This window comes from Cervus canadensis, chromosome 15 (assembly GCF_019320065.1).
Source record: "Cervus canadensis isolate Bull #8, Minnesota chromosome 15, ASM1932006v1, whole genome shotgun sequence".
Taxonomy (NCBI): domain Eukaryota; kingdom Metazoa; phylum Chordata; class Mammalia; order Artiodactyla; family Cervidae; genus Cervus; species Cervus canadensis.
Genome location: NC_057400.1, coordinates 13,313,411 through 13,332,624, shown reverse-complemented (window position 1 = coordinate 13,332,624; position 19,214 = coordinate 13,313,411). Strand labels below are relative to the sequence as shown.

General features: G+C 40.7%; 2 protein-coding genes across 6 annotated transcripts in view; one reads left to right on the top strand and one right to left on the bottom strand.

Annotated features, from left to right (window-relative positions):
- The window catches only part of LYPD1 (LY6/PLAUR domain containing 1), a 56,503-nt gene extending 40,241 nt beyond the window's left edge, over nucleotides 1-16,262 (top strand). For both annotated transcript variants that reach the window (XM_043487530.1, XM_043487528.1), the window contains one exon: nucleotides 15,769-16,262. In XM_043487530.1, the coding sequence (XP_043343465.1) occupies nucleotides 15,769-16,004 (236 nt within the window). In that variant the 3' untranslated portion in view covers nucleotides 16,005-16,262. The remainder of the gene's footprint in view (nucleotides 1-15,768) is intronic.
- Nucleotides 16,263-16,460: 198 nt separating this feature from the next.
- The window catches only part of GPR39 (G protein-coupled receptor 39), a 376,333-nt gene continuing 373,579 nt past the window's right edge, over nucleotides 16,461-19,214 (bottom strand). For all 4 annotated transcript variants that reach the window (XM_043487524.1, XM_043487526.1, XM_043487525.1 and 1 more), the window contains one exon: nucleotides 16,461-16,969. In XM_043487524.1, the coding sequence (XP_043343459.1) occupies nucleotides 16,461-16,969 (509 nt within the window). The remainder of the gene's footprint in view (nucleotides 16,970-19,214) is intronic.

Sequence of the window (19,214 nt, the reverse complement as noted above, 5' to 3'; positions counted from 1 at the left end):
TCTTCCTGTCTCTTGACCATCTGTATGCCATCATTGGAGAAATGTCTACTTAGGTTTTTTGCCCATTTTTTTAAATTGGGTTGCTTGTTTTATTGATATTGAGCTGCATGAGCTGTTTGTAGATTTTGCAGATTAATCGCTTGTTGGTCACATCATTTGCAAATATTTTCTCCCATTCTGAGGCCTGTGTTTTCATTTTGTTTATGGTTCCCTTCACTGTGCAAAAGCTTTTGAGTTTAATTAGGTTTCACTTGTTACTTTTTTTAATTTGCATTACTCTAGAAGATAGATCAAAAAAAAAATGTTGCTGAGATTTGTGTCAAACAGTGTTCTACCTAACTTTTTCTCTAAGAGTTTTATAGAATCAGGTCTTACATTTAGGCCTTTAATCCATATTGATTTTATTTTTGTGTATGATGTTAAAGAATATGCTAATTTCATTCTTTTACATGCAGCTGTTCAGGCACCGTTTTTCAAGCACCAGGTATTGAAGAGATTGTCTTTTCTCCATTGTATAGTCTTTCTTCCTTTGTTGTATATTGACCATGTGTGCATGGGTTTATTTCTGGACTTTCTATCCTGTTCCATTGATCTGTATGTCTGTTTTTGTGCCGGTACCTTATGGTTTGGATGACAGTATCTTTTTGTATAGCCTGAAGTCAGGGAGCCCGATTCCTCCAGCTGAGTTATTCTTTCTCGAGATTGCATTGGCTATTCTGGATCTTCTGTGTGTCCATATAGATTTTAAGATTTTTTTTGTTCTAGTTCTGTGAAACATGCAATTGCTAATTTGATAGGGATTACATTGACTCTCTATATGGCCTTGAGTTATAGTCATTTTGACAATGTTGACTCTTCCAATACAAGAATGTGGTATATGTTTCCTTCAGTTCGTGTCATCTTCAGTTTCTTTCATCAGCGTCTTAGTTTTCAGAGTATAGGACTTTTGCCTCCTTAGGTACGTTTATTCCTATTTTTGATGTGATAGTAAGAGGGATTGATTCTTTCATGTCTATTTCTGATCTTTCATTGTTAGTGTATAAAAATGCAGTATATGTTTGTGTATTAATTTTGTATCCTGCAACTTTACCACCTTTATTGATGATCTCTAGTAGTTTTCTGGTAGCATCTTTGGGATTTTCTATGTTTACAACTGTCATGTTGTCAGTAATCAAGGGCAGTTCTACTTCATTTCCAATTTGGATTCTCTTTATTTCTTTCTGTTATCTCATTGCTGTAGCTAGGACTTTCAAAGCTATGTTGAATAAAAGTGGTGTGAGTAAGCATCCTTACCTTGTCACCAATCTAAGATGATATGCTTTCAGCTTTTCACCACTGAGTTTGATTTTAGCTGTAGGTTTGTCATATATGGCCTTTATTATGTTGAGGCATGTTCCCTTTATGCCCACATTTTGAAGTTCGTTCATGATAAACAGGTATTGAATTTTGTCAAAAACTTTTCCTATATCTACTGAGATGATCATATGACTTTTATTCTTCAATTTGTTGATGTGGTATATCACACTGACTGATTTGCAGGTTTGAAAAATCCTTGCATCCCTGGGAAATATCACACTTGATCATGGTGTATGATCCTTTTAATGCATTGTTGGATTTGGTTTGTTAGTATTTTGTTGAGAATTTTTGTGTCTGTGTTCATCAGTGATATTAGCCTGTAATTTTATTTCTTTTAGTGGCATCTTTGGTTTTGGTGTCAGGGTGATGGTGGCCTCATAGAATGAGTTTGGGAGTGTTCCTTCCACTACATTTTGTGGAAGAGTTACAGGATAGGTATTAATTCTTCTCTAAATATTTGATAAAATTTGCCTCTGAAGCCATCTGGTCCTGGACTTTTGTGAGGGCTTTATTTGGAGTTTTTAAATCACAGTTCATTTTCAGTGCTTATGATTGGTCTCTTTATATTTTCTATTTCTTCCTGGTTCAGTCTTGGGAGACTGTGCATTTCTGAGAATTTTTCCATTTCTTCTAGGTTTTCTATTTTGTTGGTGTGGCACTGTAAGTTGTTTGGTCACTAAATCATGTCCAACTTTGTGACCCCATGGACTGCAGCGTTCCGGGCTTCCCTGTCCTTCAGTATCTCCCAGAGTTTAGCTGCTTGTAGTGGTCTCTTATGATCCTTTGTATTTCTGTGGTATCTGTTGTAACTTCTCCTTTTTCATTTCTAATTTTATTGATTTGACACCTCTCATTGTTTTATTGATGAGTTTGGCTAAAGGCTCATCAGTTACGTTTATATTTTCAAGGAACCAGCTTTTAGCTTCACTGATTTTTTTCTTTTTCTGTTGTTTTCTTTGTCTCATTTATCTGCTCTGATCTTTATGATTTCTTTCCTTCTACTGATTTTGGGTTTTGTTTGTTCTTTCTTTAGTTGCTTTAGACGTAAAGTTAGGTGGTTTATTTGTGGTTTTTCTTGTTTCCTGAGATAAGATTGTACAGTAAGTCATCTAGATATAGAAGAGTTGAATTCCAATAAAGTGTGTGTAAGTCCAGTTTTTTCATAAGTCCAACAGAGTTAGCCTAGGTACCCAACTAACACAATTGACTATATAGTACTATATTATAATAGATTTATAATACTTTTCACATAAATAGTACAAAAAAACACAAAAAAGAAACATTTTTAATCTTACAGTCTAGTAGCTCAAAGGTACAGTAGTACAGTAACGCCTGGCATACACAGACTGGCATCAAGTGAACAGGCAAGGACAGCTACTGACTGCAGGACTGAGAAGAGATAGGAGATGGTAGAGTTGCAGAATCATCAGCAAGAGGAGATGAAGGGCAAGCTGCGATTTCACTCATGCTTGATATTGGTGTCACAGGTTCTGGTTCCTTGCTGGAACCAGAGGCATGTTTACATCATGGAAAGATCATAACTTGAAGGTTCGAATGTAGGGGAATTGTTCCTCAGTGGCCAAGCCACATCCAACTCTGTGGGACCCAATGAAGTGCAGCAGACCAGGCTTCTCTGTCCTTCACTGTGTCCCTGAATTTACTCAAACTCATGTCCATTGACTCAGTGATGCCGTCCGACCATCTCATCCTTTGTCGCCACCTTCTCTTCTTGCCCTCAATGTTTCCCAGCATCAGGGCCTTTTCCAGTGAGTCAGTTCTTCCTATCAGGTGTATCGGAGCTTCAGCTTCAGCATCCATCCTTCCAATGAATGTTCAGGCTTCGTTTCCTTTATGATTGACTGGTTGGACCTCCTTGCAGTCCAAGGGACTCTCAAGAGTCTTCTCCAACACCACAGTTCAAAAGCATCAATTCTTCGACACTCAGCTTTATGGTCCAACTCTCTCATCCATACATGACTACTGGAAAAAACCATAGCTTTGACTATACGGACCTTTGTTGATAAAGTGATTTCTCTGCTTTTTAATACACTGTCTAGGTTTGTCATAGCTATTCTTCCAAGGAGTGTCTTTTAATTTCATGGCTGCAGTCACCATTTGCATTGATTTTGGAGCCCAAGAAAACAAAATCTGACACTGCTTCCACAGTTTCCCATCTATTTGCAATGAAGTGATAGGACCAGATGACATGATCTTCATTTTTTGAATGTTGAATTTTAAGCCGGCTTTTTCACTCTCCTCTTTCACTTTCATTAAAAGGTCCTTTAGTTCCTTCTCACTTGCTGCCATTAAAGTGGTGTCATCTGGTATCTGAGGTTATTGATATTTCTCCCACAGTCTTGATTCCAGTTTGTGATTCATTGAGCCCAGCATTTCACATGATGTACTCTGCATATAAGTTAAGTAAGTAGGGTGACAATATACAGGCTTGATGTACTCTTTTCCCAGTTTTGAACCAGTCCACTGTTCCATGTCCAGTTCTAATAATTGCTTCTTGTCATGCATACAGGTTTCTCAGGAGGCAGGTAATGTAGTCTGGTATCCCCATCTCATTAAGAATATTCCAGTTTGTTGTGAGCCACACCGTCAAAGGCTTTTGCATAGTCAATGAAGCAGAAGTCCATTTTTCTGGGGGGGGAGGAATTCCCTCGCTTTTTCCATGATCCAGCATATGTTAGCCATTTGATCTCGGATTCCTCTGCCTTTTCTGAATTTACCTCGTACGTCTGGGAAGTTCTCACTTCATGTCCTGCTGAAGCCTAGCTTGAAGGATTTTGAGCATAATGTTGCTGGCATGTGAAATGAGTGCAATTGTATGGTAATTGGAACATTCTTTGGGATTGGAATGAAAAACCTTTTACAGTCCTGTGGCCACTACTGAGTTTTCCAAATTTGCTGGCATGATGAGTGCAGCACTTTAACAGCATCATCTTTTAAGATTTGAAATAGCTCAGTTGGAATTCCATCACCTCCCCTAGCTTCATTCTTAGTAATGTTTCCTTCCTAAAGCCCACCTGACTTCACATGCTAGGATGTCTGGCTCTAGGTGAGTGACCAAATCATCGTGGTTATCTGGGTCATTAGGAGCTTTTTTGTACAGTTCTTCTGTGTATTCTTGCCACCTTTTCTTAATTTCTTCTGCTGCTTTTAGGTCCTTGCCATTTCTGTCCTTATTGTGTCTATCTTTGAATGAAATGTTGCCTTGGTATTTCCAATTTTCTTGAAGAGATCTCTTGTCTTTCCTATTTTATTGTTTTCCTCTATCTTTGCATGTTCACTTAAAAAGGCTTTCTTATCTCTCCTTGCTATTCTCTGGAACTCTGCATTCAGTTGGGTATATCTTTCCCTTTCTCCTTTGCTTTTCACTTCCCTTCTTTTCTCAGCTATTTGTAAGGCCTCCTCAGACAACCACATTGCCCTCTTATATCTCTTTTTCTTTGGGATGGTTTAGTCGTGGCCTCCTGTACAGTGTTTGGGCTTCCCTGGTGGCTCAGATGGTAAAGAGTCTGCCTGCAGTGCAGGAGACCTAGGTTTGATCCCTGAGTCGGGAAGATTCCCTAGAGAAGGCAGTGGCAAGCCACTCCAGTATTCTTGCCTGGAAAATCCCGTGGACGGAGAAGCCTGGCGGGCTACAATTCATGGGGTCATAAAGAGTCAGACACGACTAAGTGACTTCACTCCCTATACAGTGTTACAAATCTCCATCCATAGCTCTTCAGGCGTTCTGTCTACTAAATCTAGTCCCTTGAATCTATTCGTCACTTCCACTGTATAATCGTAAGGGATTTGATTTAAGTCATACCTGAATGGCCTAGTGGTTTTCCCTACTTTCTTCCATTTGAGCCTGAATTTGCAGTAAGGAGCTGATGATCTCAGTCAGTCAGCTCCAGGTCTTGTTTTCACTGACTATATAGAGCTTCTCCATGTTTGGCTGCAAAGTACATAATCAGTCTGCTTTTGGCACTGATGATGTCGATGTGTAGAGTCGTCTCTTGTGTTGTTGGAAGAGGGTATTTGCTATGACCAGTGCATTCTCTTGACAAAACTGTTAACTTTTGCCCTGCTTCATTTTGTACTCCAAGGCCAAAGTTGCCTGTTACACTAGGTATCTCTTGACTTCCTACTTTTGCATTCCAGTTCCCTGTGATGAAAAGGACATCATTTTTTGGTGTTAGTTCTAGGAGGTCTTGTAGGTCTTCATAGAATTGTTCAACTTCAGCTTCTGCAGCACTAGAGGCTGGGGGGGCATATACTTGGATTGCTGTGATGTTGAATGTAGTGGACTTACTGTATTAGTATAAACTTCCCTCTTAGAACTGCTTTTGCTGTGTTCCATAGGTTTTTGATTGTTGTTCTTTTGTTTTCATTTGTCTCTAGGTATTTTTTAAATTCCTCCTTGATTTCTTAAATAGTTGATTGTTTAATAGCATATTATTTAGCCTTCATGTTTTTGTGGGTTTTTTTTTTTTAAGTTTTTTCCCTGTTGCTGTTTTCTAATTTCCTAGCATTGTGGTTGTGAAAGATGCTTGATATGATTTCAGTTTTCTTCAATTTACCAATTTGTGACCCAGCATGTGATCAAGCCTGGGGAATATTCCATGTGCAATTATAAGCAATGTGTATTCTGCTGCTTTGGGATGGAATGCTTTATAAATATCAATTAAGTCCATCTGCTCTAATGTGTCATTTAAGGCCTGTTTTTCCTTATTGATTTTCTATCTGGATTATCTGTTCAATAATGAAAGTGGCGTATTAAAGTCCCCCACTGTTAGTGAGTTACTATCAATTACTCCTTTTATGGCTGTTAGTATTTACCTCATATGTTGAGATGCTCCTGTGTTGGGTGCGTATATAATTAAAATTGTTTTATCTCCTTTGATCGATTCCTTGATTATTCAGTTCAGTTCAGTCACTCAGTTGTGTCCGACTCCTTGCGACCCCATGAATCACAGCACACCAGGCCTCCCTGTCCATCACCAACTTCCAGAGTTTACTCAAACTCGCGTCCCTCGAGTCGGTGATGCCATCCAACCATCTCATCCTCTGTCGTCCTCTTCTCCTCCTGCTCCCAATCCCTCCCAGCATCAGGGTCTTTTCCGGAAGTCAGCTCTTCACATAAGGTGGCCAATCTACCTGAAAAAGAACTCAGAGTAATGATAGTAAGCATTGAAGCATCTTTCACAACCACAATGCTAGGAAATTAGAAAACAGCAACAGGGAAAAAACTTAAAAAAAAAAAACCCACAAAAACATGAAGGCTAAATAATATGCTATTAAACAATCAACTATTTAAGAAATCAAGGAGGAATTTAAAAAATACCTAGAGACAAATGAAAACAAAAGAACAACAATCAAAAACCTATGGAACACAGCAAAAGCAGTTCTAAGAGGGAAGTTTATACTAATACAGTAAGTCCACTACATTCAACATCACAGCAATCCAAGTATATGCCCCCCCAGCCTCTAGTGCTGCAGAAGCTGAAGTTGAACAATTCTATGAAGACCTACAAGACCTCCTAGAACTAACACCAAAAAATGATGTCCTTTTCATCACAGGGAACTGGAATGCAAAAGTAGGAAGTCAAGAGATACCTAGTGTAACAGGCAACTTTACACATTTCAGCTTCAGTATCAGTCCTTCCAATGAACACCCAGGACTGATCTCCTTTAGGATGGACTGGTTGGATCTCTTTGCAGTCCAGGGGACTCTCAAGAGTCTTCTCCAACACCACAGTTCAAAAGCATCAATTCTCCCTTGATCATTAGTGTCCTTCATTGTCTCCTGTAACATGATTTTGAAGTCCATTTTGTCTGATATGAGTATTGGTACTTTAGCTTTCCTTTGATTTGTGTTTGCATGGAATACCTTTTTCCATCCCCTCACTTTCAGTCTTTATGTGTCCCTAGATCTGAAGTTGGTCTCTTGTAGGCAGCATATACATGTATATATGTACATATATATATTATATATATGTAAGTCTTGTTTTTGTATTCACTCAGCCAGTATGTGTCTTTTGCTTGGAGCATTTAATCCATTTAGGGTGAAGATTATTATTAATATGTATTCCCCAGTGGCTCAGATGATAAAGAATCTGCCTGCAATGCAGGAGACCCAGGTTTGATCCTTGGGTGAGGGAAGGTCTCCTGGAGAAGCAAATGGCTTACCCACTCCAGTATTCTTGCCTGGAGAATTCCATAGACATAGGAGCCTGGCAGATTACTGTCCATGGGTCAAAAGAGTCAGACATGACTGAGTGACTAACACACACACATTCTTATTGCCATTTTGTTAAATTAGTTTGGGTTTGTGTTTGTAACTCTTTTTTCTTCCCTTCCTCTTTTGTTCTCTTCTGTTGTGATTTGATGACTAACATAGTGTTGTGTTTGGATTTTTCTTCCTTATCTATTGTAGATTTTTGATTTTCAGTATCCATGAGGTTTTTCTATAGCAATCTGTGTATAAAAAATATTGTTTTAAGTTGCCCAATACCCTGCATTTGTACTTTCCTCATGATTGCTGATTTTGATATCATATTTGTGTGCAGATGATTTCCTAACTTTATGTTTGCCTTTACCAGTGAGTTTTTCCATTCATAATTTTCTTGTTCCTAGTGTGGCCTTTTCTTTTCTGCCTAGAGAAGTTCCTTTAGCATTTGTAGCAAAGCTGATCTGGTGGTGCTAACTCTTAACTTCTGCTTGTCTGTAAAAATTTTAATTTTTTAGTTGAATCTGAATTAGAACCTTGCTTAGTAGAGTATTCCTCTGTTCTACAGAGTATCTGCTGAAAAATCACCTGATAACCTTATGGGAATTCCTTTGCATGTTATTTGATTTTTCCCTTGTTGCTTTAAATATTGTTTCTTTGTCTTTTAATTTTTGTCAACTTGATTATTACGTGTCTTGCCATTTTCCTCCTTGGGTTTATCCTGCCTGGGATTCTGTATGCTTCTTGGACTTGGGGGACTGTTTCTTTTCCCACATTAGGGAAGTTTTCAGCTATTATCTCTTCAAATATTTTCTGGTCTTCTCTCCCTCTCTCCTCCTTCTGGAACCCCTATAATGCAAATGTTGGTGCATTTTATGTCCCAGAGGCTGTAGACTGTTGTTTCTTTTCATTCTTTTTACATTTTTCTGTGGCAGTAATTTCTACCATTCCATCTTTTGGCTCACTTATCTATTCTTCTGCCTTATTATTCTGCTGTTGATTCTAGTATATTTTTCAGTTATTATGTTGTTCATCTCTGTTCTTTAGTTCTTCTAGGTCTTTGGTAAACAAGTCTTGTATCTTCTCAGTCTGTGTCTCCATTTTCCAAGATCTTGGATCATCTTTACTATCATTACTCTGAGTTCTTTTTCAGGTAGATTGCCTATCTCCACTTCACTTATTTGTTCTTCTGGGGTTTATTGTGTTCCTTCATGTGGGACATATTCTGTCTCATCTTGTTTAACTTTGTGATTGTGGTTTCCGTTCTGCAGGCTGCAGTGTTGCAGTTCTTCTTGCTTCTCTGCTGTCTATCCTCTGGTGGATGATGCTGCCTAAGAGACATGTGCAAGTTTCATCGTGGGAGGGCCTGGTTCCTGCCCACTGGTGGGTGGAGGTGGGTCTTGTTCTTGTGGTGGGCAGGGTTGTGCTTGGCCTGAAGCCAAACAACCAACACAGGAGTCTATACACAGGAGCCTATAGCTGTTGGGAAGGGCCAGGTCTTGGTGGCAGCCTCCAGGAGGCCTCAAGCCAATGAGTGCTCCCCAGAACTCCTGCTGCCAGTGTCTGTCCCTGCAGTGAGCCAAGCCAGCCCCCCCTGCCACAGGAGACCCTCTCATACCAGGGGGGTGTTTGGTCCAGGCTCCTATGAGGTTACTGCTTTTCCCCTGGGTCCTGATGCTTACCAGACCTTTTGTGTGCCTCCAAGAGTGGAATGCCTGTGGAATTGCTGCAGTCAGACTCCAGTGGCCTTCAGAGCCAGATTCTTTGGGGCTCCTCCTGCCATCGCCAGACCTCCAGGCTGGGGAGCCTGACGTGGGGCTCAGAACTTTCACTCCTGTGGGAGAACTTCTGCATGCAATATAGTTATTTTCCAGTTTGTTGGTCACCTACTCAGAGGGTACAGGATTTGGTTTTATTGCCATCACACCCTTCCTACTGTCTTGATGTGGCTTCTTTGTCTTTGGATGTAGGATATCTATTTTGGTAGGTTCCAGCATGTTTTTTTTTGTCAATGGTTGTTCAGCAGTTAGTTGTGATTTTGGGGTCTTTTTTTTTTTTAATTTTCTATTTTGGAGTATAACCAATTAACAATGTTGTGATTAAGTCTCAGGTGGACAGCACAGGGACTCAGCCATACATACACATGTATACATTCTCCCTCAATCTTCCCTCCTATCCAGGCTGCCACATGACATTGAGCACAGTTCCCTGTGTATATAGTAGGTCCTTGTTGGTTATCCATTTTAAATATAGCAGTGTGTACCTGTCCATCCCAAACTCCCTAACCATCCCTTCCCCTCATCCTTCCCCCTGGCAACCATAAGTTCATTCTCTAAGTCTGTGAGTCTATTTCTAATTTGTAAAAAAATTAATCTGTATCATTTCTTTTTAGGTTCCTCATATAAGGGATGTCATACAATTATTTCTCTTTCTTTTACTTTCCACAGTATGACAACCTCTGGGTCCATTCATGTTGCAGCAAATGGCATTATTTCATTTTAATGACTGAGTAATATTCCACTGTATATATGTACCATGTCTTCTTTATCCATTCCTCTGTTGATAGACATTTAGGCTGCTTACATGTCTCGGCTATTGTAAACAGTGCTTCAGTGAACACTGAGGTGCATGTATCCTTTCAGATCAGGTCTTTTCTCTGGATGTCTACTCAGGATTGGGATTGTAGGGTCATGTGGTAGCTCTAGTTTTAGTTCTTTAAGAAATCTCCAAACTGTTCTCCATAGTAGCTATACCATGGTTTTGGGTTTTCATAAGAGGTACGCCTACATGCTTCTACTCCTCCATCTTGTCTCCATTCAAATTTTACTTTTATCTTGTGTATCCCTTAAGTAATTATTGTTGTTACTTGTTTTTACTGCTTTTGTCTTTTAACCTTCATACAAGTCTAATAAGTGACTAATCTATTACATTTACTAGATATTTACCTTTATCAGTGAGATGTTTACTTTCATATGTTTTGTTGCTAGTTAGCACCTTTTCTTTTCAGCTTAAATAGCCCCTTTAACATTTCTTATAACGTTGGTTTAGAGGTGATGAACTCCTTTAACTCTTGCTTCTCTGGAAAACTCTACATCTCTCCTTCAGTTCTGAATTACAACTAAGCCAGGTTAGAATATTCTTATTTGGGAGTTTTTTCTTTTTCTTTTTTTCTTTCAGCACTTTGAATACAGACATACCTGGAGATACTGGGGGTGAGGGAGTGGTTAAGTTCCAGACAACCAAAATAAAGGAAATATTGCAACAAAGCAAATCACACAAGTTTTTTTGTTTTCCGGTACATATAAAAGTTATGTTTATACTGTAATCTATTAAGTGTGCAATGGCATTATGCCTTTTTTAAAAAGTACATACTGTAAGTAAAAATACAAGACAAAAGCAATTACAGTGGTGATATCAATGGCCACTGATCACAGATCACTATAAGAAACATAATAATGAAAAAGTTTAAAATACTGTGAGAATTACCAAAACATGATACAGAGACATGAAGTGAGCAGTTGCTCACTTCACTTTTTCACCAGTATACTTGGTAAACTCAGGTTGCCATCAGCCTTCAGTTTGTGGAAAAAACACAGTATCTGTGAAGGACAGTTAAACAAAAAGAAAGTGAGGTATGCCTATGTGTTGTGCCATTCCCTTTTCGCCTGAAGTTTCTCATGAAAAATCTGCTCATCTTACGGGGGTTCCAACAAGTTGTTTCTCTGTTGCCACTTTTAATATTCTTTTCTTATATTTTCACATTTTAATTATTATGTGTCTTAAAGTCTTCTTTTGGTTCATCATATTTGGAACTCTCTGGGCTTCCTGACTCTTGATGTCTATTTCTTTCCCTGAGTTAGGGAAATCTGCAGCCAATATTTCTTCACATAAGTCTTCTACCCTCCTCTTCTGTGAGTCCAATAGTGTGAATATTAATCCACTTGACATTGTTTCATGAGTCCCTTAAGCTATCTTCAGTTTTTTTTTTGATACCTTTTTGTTTTTTTCTGCTCTGATTGGGTGAGTTCATCTGCCTTGTTTTTGAGTTCATTGATCCTTCCTTCTCCTTTACCTAATGTGTTGTTGAACTCTTCTAGAGCATTTTTCAATTCCATTATTGTATTCTTCAACTCTGTGACTTCTATTTAATACTTTCTTATATTTTTTATCTTTGCTGAAATTCTCACTGTGCTCATCTATTCTTCTCCCTAGTTCAATGAGCATGTTTAAGAGCATTACTTTGAACTCTTTCTCTGGTAAATCACCTGTTTTTCATTAAAATTTTCTTCTGAAGTTTTATTTTTTGGAACATATTCATCTTTTCATTTTGACAACTTGTATTGGTTTCTATGCATTAGATGAAATAGCCACCTCTCTTGAAGGGTTGACCTAGTATAGGAGATGTACCTCATCATTCAACCCTACCCCAGCTTTTGATTATCTCTTCAACCTTTCCAACTGTCTAAACAGCTTATTTTATTATTTTTTAAACTCTTTCATTTTAAATTGGAGTGTAGCTAATTAACAGTGTTGTGATAGTTTCAGGGAGACAGCACAGGGACCCAGGCATACGTCTTCATATATCCATTCTCCCCTAAGTTCCCTAACCATCCAGGCTGCCGCATAACATTGAGCAGAGTTCTCTGTGCTGTATAGTAGGTCCTTCCTTGTTGGTTATCCATTTTAAATATAGCCGTGTGTACATGTCCATCCCAAACTCCCTAACTATATCTTCCTCCGAGCTTTCCCCCCGGCAACCATAAGTTCATTCTCTAAGTTTGTGAGTCTCTCTGTTTTATAAAAAATGTTCATCTGGTTTTTTTTTTTTAGATTTCTCATATAAGGGATGTCATACGGTATTTCTCCTTCTCTGTTTGACTCACTTCACTCAGTATGACCATCTCTGGGTCCATCCATGTTGCTGCAAATGACATTTCATTCTAAGCAGGCGTTTTGTGTAATAGCTCCCAGGAGTTAAGTGTGTGCTGAGGTCAGTTAGTGTCCCAAAGAAGAGGATCTTAGCACCTAGATTCGAACACCCTGGTAGCAACATTTAAAGAATGCAAATATATACAGTTCTGCAGGGCCACAAGTGTAGGCCCCACTGGCCAGCAGAGCCGAGTGATTTGGAGATATCCAATGGGAAGCAGTCACAAAAATTAGGGCTCCCATTGCATTACTTATCTAACCAGTCTCATCACTTACCCTTAGTTCTATACAGTTAGACTTAAAAATATATCCCCAGATATGTTCTAAGTAAAAATGCAAATAGGAGATATATACAGCATATAGGATGTTATGCTGTTAGGACATGTGCACACACCTTTTCTCCATGGACACATGTAAGTGCATAGCAGTAGATCTGGAAGACGGCATCACAAACTGGTAAGAGTGCTTACCTCTTAGGAGGACACAGGATTGGAGTGAGAAGTCAAGGAACATTTTCAGATTATCTGTCTGAACTTCTTTGCAGTGAAAGATGTATTCAGTACTTGTTTAATTTTGAAAATTTACTTAAAGGGAAAAAGTTCATTGAAGTTGACAAATGACACTTACTACTTTTAATATTGAAGAATAAAAACATAGTAATAATTTAACTTTCTAAAATGGGCAATGGTTAGAAAATGTGGAGACTGGGAAATCTGTAAATGGGAAACACCCTATAGCATGTTCCTTAGAAATCAGCAGTGCTCCCCGCCCCCCACACACATCCTGTGTCCAGGGCCTTTATCTTACCAGACCAGCTACCTTCCAGGTTTTTCTAACAGTGTAAGAAAATCAACTCTTTTGAAATATCCCACCCATACCTTCTCCCACAGAGTTCAAAAGTCTGTTCTGTATTTCTGTGTCTCTTTTTCTGTTTTGCATATAGGGTTATCGTTACCATCTTTCTAAATTCCATATATATGTGTTAGTATGCTGTAATGTTCTTTATCTTTCTGGCTTACTTCACTCTGTATAATGGGCTCCAGTTTCATCCATCTCATTAGGACTGATTCGAATGAATTCTTTTTAATGGCTGAGTAATATTCCATGGTGTATATGTACCACAGCTTCCTTATCCATTCATCTGCTGATGGGCATCTAGGTTGCTTCCATGACCTGGCTATTATAAACAGTGCTGCGATGAACATTGGGGTGCACGTGTCTCTTTCAGATCTGGTTTCCTCGGTGTGTATGCCCAGGAGTGGGGTTGCTGGGTCATATGGCAGTTCTATTTCCAGTTTTTTAAGGAATCTCCACACTGTTCTCCATAGTGGCTGTACTAGTTTGCATTCCCACCAACAGTGTAAGAGGGTTCCCTTTTCTCCACACCCTCTCCAGCATTCATTGCTTGTAGACTTTTGGATGGCAGCCATCCTGACTGGCGTGTAATGGTACCTCATTGTGGTTTTGATTTGCATTTCTCTAATAATGAGTGATGTTGAGCATCTTTTCATGTGTTTGTTAGCCTGTTTGACAGCATGTATACTATCTATGTTGAAACAGATCACCAGCCCAGGTGGGATGCATGAGACAAGTGCTCGGGCCTGGTGCACTGGGAAGACCCAGAGGAATCGGGTGGAGAGGGAGGTGGGAGGGGGGATCGGGATGGGGAATACGTGTAAATCTATGGCTGATTCATATCAATGTATGACAAAACCCACTGAAATGTTGTGAAGTAATTAGCCTCCAACTAATAAAAAAAATAAATAAAAAGAAAAAAAATCAACTCTTAAAAACATGTAGTTATAGAAAAGAAATGACATAAAATTGCATGTTTTAGTGTAAATCTAAAGTATTTCTTTACCTCTCACTTGGAAGTTTTAGGCACTTCAATTGTGTACTGTTTCTCTAGCATCCAGAGTAGCAGTTCTCAAGGGGGAGGGACCCAAATCAAAGGGGGATGCAAACAGACATCCCTGCCGGGAACCCCAGGGAATGGGGAGCCCTGGCTACTGGTGGACTGTGTGTAGCCCATTTGCTACCCTGCGTATCTGAGGGGGATACAAGGCATTCCCTTTGAGGTCCAGCTTTAGTGTGACATCGTATGTCCAAAAAGAAAAGTAAGTCATTGATACAAATACAGCCACACACATACACCAAAAGCTATTTTCCAAGCAGTCTTCTCTGCTGTGGGAAACAAAACCATTTTGTGTTTAACTTGGGTGGCTTCTTTGCTATATACAGTGCTACAGATTTGACAGCATGACACCAGAATCTTTGGTTCAGATCACAGCTGCTCTGCTTTCTAGAAATGTGACTTGAACAAGTTATTAAATTTCCCTTGCCATCCCCATCTGTTAAATGGGCATCATCTTAGGGGCCTCCCTTGTAATGTTGTTGCAGGTAGTAAATGAGCTAGTCGCCATCTGGAGCATCCCTGGCATCCAGGAAAGTATTTAATAAGCTTACCTATTACTTGAGCAAATGCCCATCTTTATAAAGTCAAATGATTATCCAAGACACCCTAACTGGATAAGTATGCTACAATTTGAACATGATACATGAGCTCAAGATGGGCCCCCGGTTTTATTGAGAAACCCATGTCCCCACACAGTATGTGTTACTGTGTTGGCTATGTAGGGCTGACTTGGCTAATGGCCACGTTTTAAGGGCAAAACTTCCCTTGGACTAAGGCAGTGCTCAGCACACTGTTAGCCAGACCCGTCCTTCACTGAACCCCCAGGGCCTCTTCAGAGGGATCTCATTTATTCCCACTGGGCTTTGGTCTTTATTGAGAGAATTCAGGATTTAATAAAAAAATCATTGTGAGCCATCTCTGTGGCCACTTATAAAGTAATAACAGATAAGATCTTAAGGCTCAGCTTGTCGGCCTCTCTGGCATGAGACAGTTTCAACCAAAAAAAGTAAATAAAAAGCTCTGTCTAGTACATAGTGTGAATTCCGACTTTAAACAAAAATGAACGTTGATAGTAACAGCTCTTTATTCACTGGTATTGGCATCTCAAATAGCCTTGAGAAAAATTGTCAAAAGCAAGTGAAACGAGGCCTGCCTTCTTCACTGCACAGGTTGTGGAGTTTGGATGCTCAAGGAAACAACCTTGAGTATCTTCCTGGACCCACCAAGGTTCTGGGCTGTGGGAGGAGTAAGAGGAAGTGCTGTCCCCGGGCTTTAGACTCAGGGGGCTGCGGTCCTTTGGCCAGCGCAGGCAGGCTAACCTCGCTCCTTTGGGTCTGTGTTGCAGGAATCATGTACCGCAAGTCGTGTGCGTCATCGGCAGCCTGCCTCATCGCCTCAGCTGGGTACCAGTCCTTCTGCTCCCCAGGGAAACTGAACTCTGTGTGCATCAGCTGCTGCAACACCCCTCTTTGCAACGGGCCCCGGCCCAAGAAAAGGAGCAGTTCCACCTCGGCCCTTCGGCCATGGCTTCCCAGCACCATCTTGCTCCTCAAGATAGCCCTTTTCTTGGCACACTGCTGAAGGCGGAAGGAGATGTCAGCCCCTCCTGCATTGTTCTTCCGGCCTGCCCTCCCCTGCTCCCCGAGATTCTTCTGGGTGTCCTTTTATTCTGGGTAGGGAGGGGAATCTGTTCTTTTAGTTCCTTTGGAAACAGAGAGCTCAGTGTAAAAAAAAACAAAAAAAAAAGGGAAAGAAAATCCTTGTGAGCTCTGAATACATAGAGCTTGAATTTTTGGTGTGTCCTTGAAGGAAGGAAGGAGGTGGGATGCACATTGGCCCCATCTGTAATCAGAGTTGAGGCCAGGCTGGCAGAATCGGCTCTCAGCTGACACTTCAGTGGCTGGCTGCTCTTCCCAGGCCGGTCTTCCACTCCTGTCCCTGATGGGAGCACAGTTTCTTGTATCACTGCCGCGTGAAGGTAACATGGCTTTCGTGTAAGGAGTGCTGCTTAGCAGTCCAGCCTGCCTTCCCCAGCAGTCACACTTCGTGCTCCTGAAAACCATTCCCGGTCGCAGGGTTGGCTGGTTTCGTCTCCAAGTTGGGTTCTGGTGACTCGCAACTCAGCTCCTGAGGCTTAGACTCGGGCTTGGCCTCGCTATGAAAAGTGCTTAAGAAAACCTTGTTAGCTCTTGCAGAGGAACCGCTGCGCCGGGAAGCCGGGAAGATGAGCGGGCGGCGCGCGGAGCGGGCGCTGTCCGCGGTGGAGGCCACGTGGGCACGCAGCTGCTTCTCCTGGTTGGCGTGCGGCAGCGTCAGGCGGCAGCGCAGCACCTGCCCGAACACGCTTCGGAACTGCTGCGACGACACGTTGTACAGAAGCGGGTTGACGACGGAGCTCAGGTAGAAGAAGGTGTCTGAGAAGGGCAGGAGGATCATGTATGCCCGGAAGTAGGACTTGGTCCAGTCGTGCTTGGGTTTGGCCGCTGCCATGATCCTCCGAACCTGGTTGGGCATCCAGCAGACGGCCAAGGTCACAACAATCAGCCCTGAGCAGGCAAGAGGGAGGGAGAAAAGAGGAAGCAAATCTTAAGGCCGATGACAAAAAATACCCATAAAATATTTAGTCCCTCAGTTCTGTGCTTACTGGCAGGGAAATGATACCAATTTTTCAAGTTGTGTTTGATGGGCTTTTTTTTTTTTTTTTTTGCCACTGGCAAAAAAGAATTTAACACTGTTTTCAAGGCCAGGGGAGTTGATTGTGTTAAAGACCATTAAATGCTTTAGACAAGTTATTTATACCTGTTGATACCTGTTAATTTAAAAAGTGTTTTCATTGCTGTTAGTGTATCTAGAAAAATTTTATGTAGTCCATAAATCTTGTTTTGTCCTTTAAAGAATAGTGGATACAGTATAGCCATATCAGATGAAGTAATATTTGTAAAGAACCTTTGCATAGAGGTGATCCAGTGATATTTTGAAGACAAAGGGATGTGGCGTTCTTTTGGTAACAGAGAATTATATTTAGTGACATTAATTGTGCATTCCGTTTCAGGGTAGGCAAAACCAGGAATCACCGAGAGTGTGTTTTGGACATATATTTAGTAGGCATGCACACCTGTAATTACAATGTTCATGTCTGCAATAGCACTTCTGTTTCTTTTCAGATGTTTTTAGCTGTGTCATATCTTCCACCCTTATGGGGGGGGGGGGAAGTAATTATACAAAAATAATGGAAAACATCTAACTTCAGGTTCGTAACTCACTAGTTCACTTTTTGTTGCACTAAGCTGTACTGTCAGTGGCCCAGAAAAGATCGGGCCCTAAAAAGATGCCCCCCAAGAGGACCTAAAGTTGACTACATGGACAGACGTTTTCATGCCCATGTGTTTGCATTCTGAATTACACCATCATTGCTCTTTTTACAACCTTTGACAGAGAAAAAGATGCCGTGTGGTATTTGCTATCACACAGTGTTTATCCACAGTGACCAAAAGCATCAGGAAAACAGCAGACGAAGATCAGGCACCTGCAGAGCGCGTGCTCTCGTCTCTCTAGGCGCCAAGACACCAAATGTAAGTTGCTACGTAAACAGCTGATAACTTAGAGCTATGTTTTGGATTTTTAAGAAATTCCTCCTCTCCTAAAGAGGAAGAAAAATTCATTCACATTTTCATACCCTCTGATCGTCTAGGAAATTACAGAGACGTGAGTGTTGGCAATGACCCCTCCTTGCCTCTGATCAATAGTAAATATTTCATTAATGTTCCAGGAAAAACAGCTCTCTTTACCCATCTGGGGCTGGCCCTCCCACACACTCTCAGGTGAGCATCCCTTGCCCAATAGCAGAGGGGCCCTGGTTATATTCCCTGGCACTGAAATTCCCCAGTCCCCCCATCAGTAAATCCTTCCACTATCCCAGCTGTCAGCAAAGAGGGCCCAGGAAATCTGCTCCCCTTGTTAATTTCCAAGGGTTTCTCCTGTCCAGATTCAGCCCAAACTTGAAATACAAACCAATTTGCTTCTTTCCTTTGAGTTTCCTACCCTTTTCTACCCTTAGAACACTCAGTAAATCTAAAAATAAACTAGGCAAAGTAACATATCGATCTGATGAAAGGCAAAAAAAAAAAAAAATCACCTTAAGCGTACATTCTGAAACACCTAGTTACAGCTGCTGGATGAGAACAAAAATCAACATTTTTCTGATTATCAAAAAAAAAAAAAAACTGCATAGTAAATCAAGGAGTTTTTTTCTCATTGCTCTGAGAGGGATGGGTGCATCCAGCCACCTGCACTATTCCAAGTGTGTTCTTATTCTTGTGTCTCCTTGTTTTTATCTCATGTAGCTCTGACTGAAAAATTCATCTCATTAATTGTGAAGGAGCCAGGTAGCTCACTTTACCTAAGGGGAGCCACATATCTTTACCAAGTTTTCAATTTTTTCCTCTTCCTTGCCACTGAATTTCTGAAAACAAGTAACAACCATCTTCACCGAAGGTCTCATCTCTTAGAATATGGAACCTGAACACAGGGTTTTAGGTGTGTTGCTATACTCCACTGTGGGAGGTTGTACTTCGGGAGGCAAGAAAGAGCCACCTTGTAGTTACCGTGGGTTGAGCCTAGTACAGCTTCTAAAACAAGGAGAAAGAAAAGGCAGCCGTGTGGGCAGAAGGAAAGAAGTTCTACAATTTTGCTTCTCCTGTCCGTCCTCTTGATCTCTTGTTTACCTGACCCTCATTCTCCCATTACCTTCACCCCCTTTGCCTGGTATCAGTTGTCCTTGAACAACCATCC